This window comes from Pongo abelii, chromosome 1 (assembly GCF_028885655.2).
Source record: "Pongo abelii isolate AG06213 chromosome 1, NHGRI_mPonAbe1-v2.0_pri, whole genome shotgun sequence".
Taxonomy (NCBI): Eukaryota; Metazoa; Chordata; class Mammalia; order Primates; family Hominidae; genus Pongo; species Pongo abelii.
This window is the reverse complement of record NC_071985.2, coordinates 182868241-182873181: the sequence shown is the minus strand read 5'-3', so window position 1 is coordinate 182873181 and position 4941 is coordinate 182868241. Positions and strand designations below refer to the sequence as shown.

Here is a 4941-nt window from a genome sequence, read left to right as displayed (position 1 = left end):
CACAAAAAGCAATGGCAACAAAAGCAAAAATTGGCAAATGGGATTTATTTATACTAACAAGCTTCTGGACAGCAAAGGAAACTATCAACAGAGTGAACAGACAGCCTATAAAATGGGAGAAAATTTTTGCAAGCTATGCATCTGACAAAGGTCTAATATCCACAATAATGCTATCCACAATAGCATCTATCAGGAACTTAAACAAATTTACAAATAACAACAAACAACCCCGTTAAAGTGGGCAAATGACACGAACACTTTTCAAAAGAAGACATACATGCAGCCAACAATCATATGAAAAAAAGCTCAACATCACTGATCATTAGAAAAATGCAAGTCAAAACCACAGTGAGATACCATCTCACACCAGTCAGAATGGCTAGTATTAAAAAGTCAAAAAACAACAGATGCTGGCATGGTTGTGGAGAAAAGGGAACACATTTACATATCGGTGGGAGTGTAAATTAGTTCATTGTGGAAGACAGTGTAGCAATTTCTTAAAGACCTAAAGACAGAAATACCATTTGACCCAGCAATCCCATTACTGGGTATATACCCAAAAGAATATAAGTCATTCTATCATAAAGACATGCATGCATGCATAGGTTCATTGCAACACTATTCACAATAGCAAATACATGGAATCAACCTAAATGCCCATCAACAGAAGACTGGGCAAGGAAAATGTGGTACACATATGCCATGGAATACTATGCAGTCATAAAAATAGTGAAATCATGTCCTTTGCAGGAACATAGATGGAGCTGGAGGCCATTATCCTTAGCAAACTAACTCAGGAACAGAAAACCAAATACTGCATGTTCTCACTTATAAGTAGGAGCTAAATGATGAGACCACATGGACACAAAGAGGGAAACAACAGACACTGGGGTTTACCAGAGGGTGGAGGTTGGGAGGAGGGAGAGGAGCAGAAAAAAATAACTATTGGGTAGTAGGCTGAGTACCTGGGTGATGAAATAATCTGTACATCAAACCCCTGTGCCGCAAGTTTACCTATATAAAAACCTGCACACCTGTATCCCTGAACTTAAAAGTTAAATAAAAAAATAAAAATAAATTGTCCTTACTGTGCACACAGCTTAATTTGCCTGGTATAATCTGTTTCAGTGTTATAACTTCATTTGGCAGCATTTTTTATCGATGAGGAGAGATTGAAAAGAATGGATAATTTTTTTCTAAAAAGATGCAACAAAAATTTTTTATTGTAAATTGACAATTTATAATTTTATAAATTTATGAGTTACAAAGTGATGTCATAAATTGTGGATACAACGTAGAATAATTAAATCAAGCTAGTTAACATATCCAACACTTCAAATACATTTCCTTTTTTTTTTTTTTTGAGATGGAGTTTTGCTCTTGTTGCCCAGGCTGGAGTGTAATGGTAAGATCTCAGCTCACCGCAACCTCTGCCTCCTGGGTTCAAGCGATTTTCCCGCTTCAGCCTCCCAAGTAGCTGGGATTACAGGCATGCGCCATCACATCCAGCTAATTTTGTGTTTTTAGTAGAGACATGGTTTCTCCATGTTGGTCAGGCTGGTCTCGAACTCCTGACCTCAGGTGATCTCCTGCCTTGGCCTCCCAAAGTGCTGGAATTACAGGCATGAGCCATCACAGTTCAAATACATTTCTGTGATGAGAACATTAATTTTGAAATGTATAATACTCCACTATTAAGTATATGCACCACTCAAAAAAAGTATAACAGAAGTGTACAATAGAACTCAAGAAGAGTATAAAACATATTTTTCCTGTCTGAGATTTTGCACCCTTTGACCATCATTAAAATTTTTTTTTTGGAGATATTCTCACTCTGTCACCCAGGCTGGAATGCAACGGCACAATCCCGGCCCACCACAAACTCTACCTCCTGGGTTCAAGTGACTCTTCTGCCTCAGCCTCCCCAGCAGCCGGGACCACAGGCACGCGACACCACACCCGGCCAACTTTTTCTGTATTTTTAGTAGGGATGGGGTTTTGCCATGTTGTCTAAGCTGGTCTCGAACTCCTGACCTCAGGTGGTCCGCCCACTTCGGCCTCCCAAAGTACTGGGACCACAGGTGCAAGCCACTGTACCTGGCCTAAAATTTTTATGAGGCAAAATATCAATTTCAAAACAGCATCAAAAAGTGAGCAGGCCAGGCACGGTGGCCACGCCTGCAATCCCAGCACCCTAGGAGGCCAAGGCATATTTTTCTGTACTAAAAATACAAAAATATTTGTCTCTACTAAAAAATACCAAAAAAAGAAAAAAAAAACCCATTGGGCATGGTGGTGCATGCCTGCAATCCCAGCCACTTGGGAGGCTGAGGCAGGAGAACCGCCCGAAGCCGGGAGGCAGAGGCTGCAGCAAGCCAAGATCACGCCACTGCACCCCAGCCTGGGCAACAAGAGTGAAACTTCATCTCAAAAAAAAAAAAAAAAAAAAGAGTGAGCGTATTTAACCATCCTCATCTCATAATAGAGCAAATAGGTCAACAGAATAATAATTCATGCTATTGCATGAGTAATGAACTGGCAACAAGAGAAAGTTGGTGGAAGGAAAGGCAGAGGAACTGTGTCTTGTAAGAATTAGAATCAAGGGGCCCCATAATCATCTGACATCCATTCAATGTTGTATCTATGGTTAGAAATGTACATGATAGGAACTCCAGGAATCTTACAGATTCTTCTTTTAAGGTCCCAGTCAACTGTGGCCCTAATGTAACACTACGCTGAGTTATTTCTGTACTAAGCAGTCATCTGCATAGGTTCCTTGGTGTGCACATGGTAATAGTTCAAATCTTGGATCCTTGGTTATCCTTAGAGCCACTTGATACTTCTGCTCTAATTTCTCAATTTCAGCCATGACACAATCAGTTATACAAGGGATACACTTGGCATATAGACAGTCCATCATTGACTGCGCTAAGTCCAGTTTGGCTTTTATGGAAAAGTTGATAAAGTTGGTATCAACGAGGATGTGGTAAGGTGGGCCAAGCTGTGTATTATATTGGAAAAATAAGCGGGAAGGGTGTTGGGGAACTTCTCTTTCCTTTAATGTGCTGGGATTCTTCTTTTCTTTCTTTTTAGGTTTTAATCTATCCTTTTCTTTAAGCCTCTGATCTCTGAGACTAAGCATTCGCTTCATGGTTGCATACTTCCTTGTTTTATTTTGCTTCCCCATGGTCACACCACACTTCTGTTTCTTCCGTAATCACCAACCTAATGGATATTTTTTTAACAAAGTTTGAACAAATGTCACACATTAAAAACACTTCTGAAAGTGTGAACACCATAAAGATTCAGAGAATGATTATAAAGGAGACAAGTAAAGATTTGGGGTTCACATCTCCCATTTTTACATGAACTGCACCATGCATACCAAACGAAAATATTGTGCCTCAGAATTCACACTTTGTTTTACTGTTTTAAATTTTTAACACAAATAAAATCTCTAAGAGGGCACATAAAGTAACAGATTTAAACAACTCAGGTTCTGATTCTTCACCCTCAACTCACTAAACTATCATTTATTTCATATCTACCATTTAAATAGGAATATGTAGTACAACAGAGGTTGGAGAAACAAACTGCACCCTAAGCAAGCGCCCACAGTTTCAAAACTTTACAAACTTACTCTTGAAATAAATGTGGCTCATATGCTGAGTCTACGTATGTTGGGACCGACTGTTTAACTGGGATTCTTCTGAATTAACTTCCATGTAGAATACAGTGCATAGTTAGGAATATGTAATTTAAAAGTGATCATTTGGTTCTGGTTCCAGTTAAGATGAAGTAAGCACATTCCACCCTGTCTCTCACATTGAATGCAACAAAAAATCCTGGAAAGAATGCATGAAGCAGCGATCTGAGGACTCTGAAAAGTAAATAGTAACAAGAGGATTGGGAAAGGAAATCAAAACTTGAAGAATCATTACTATAGTGGTGAGTTTTCTTGGTTTTTATTCCTCCAATATCTCCCAGCCTGGACTTAGAGGCAGCCTGAATCCCAGAACACCACACCCAGTACTAATACCATATTTAATGGGGAAAGACTGAATGTTTACACTCCAAAATTGGACAAAGCAAGAATCTCTATTCTCATCACTCCTATTCAATATTGTAGTAAAACTATCCTTACTTACAGATGACATGATTATCCATGTAGGAAATTCCAAGGAATATACAAGCAAAGCTCCTATAAATAATAAGTGAATGCAGCAAAGTTGCTTGATACAATGTCAGCATTCAAATATGAAATGTTCATCTATATAATAGTAATGAACAATTGGAGACCAAATAGGTATGAATCTTTAAAAAAGAAAAAGAAAGAAAGAAATAGGGGGGCCAGGCGTGGTGGCTCATGCCTGTAATCCCAGCACTTTGGGAGGGAGGCCGAGGTGGGCAGATCAAATTGAGGTCAGTAGTTCAGGACCAGGCTGGCCAATATGGTGAAAACTCATCTCTACTAAAAATACAAAAATTAGCCAGGTGTGGTGGCACATGTCTCTAATCCCAGCTTCTTGGGAGGCTGAGGCAGGAGAATCACTTGAACCTAGGAGGTGGAGGTTGCAGTGAGCCAAGATTGTGCCACTGCACTCCAGCCTGGGTGACAGGGCAAGACTCTGTCCCCAAAAAAAGTAAAAATAAAAATAAAAAAGCTAAAAGCAGGAGTAAAAGAAGGGACATTACTACTGACCTTACAGAAATAATAAGGAACAAATTCCTTATTATAGATATATGCTATAGATCTGAACAGATCTTTAACAAGAGATTGAATTAGTAATCAAAACCTACTCATAAAGAAAAACCCAGGCCCAGATGGTTTTATTGGTGAATTCTACCAAATACTTAAAGAATTAATACTAATTCTTCACAAACTTTTCCAAAAAATCAAAGAGGAGGGACCATTTCCCATCTCATTCTATGAGATCAGAT

General features: G+C 39.0%; 1 protein-coding gene across 1 annotated transcript; it reads right to left on the bottom strand.

Annotated features, from left to right (window-relative positions):
• Positions 1-2568: 2568 nt before the first annotated feature.
• LOC100461927 (rRNA-processing protein FCF1 homolog) lies at positions 2569-3219 on the bottom strand. The gene is given in 2 exon segments (XM_054559455.2): positions 2569-2743; positions 2745-3219. Coding segments are annotated over 2 exon segments (588 nt in total). The 5' UTR covers positions 3188-3219; the 3' UTR covers positions 2569-2598.
• Positions 3220-4941: the final 1722 nt, after the last annotated feature.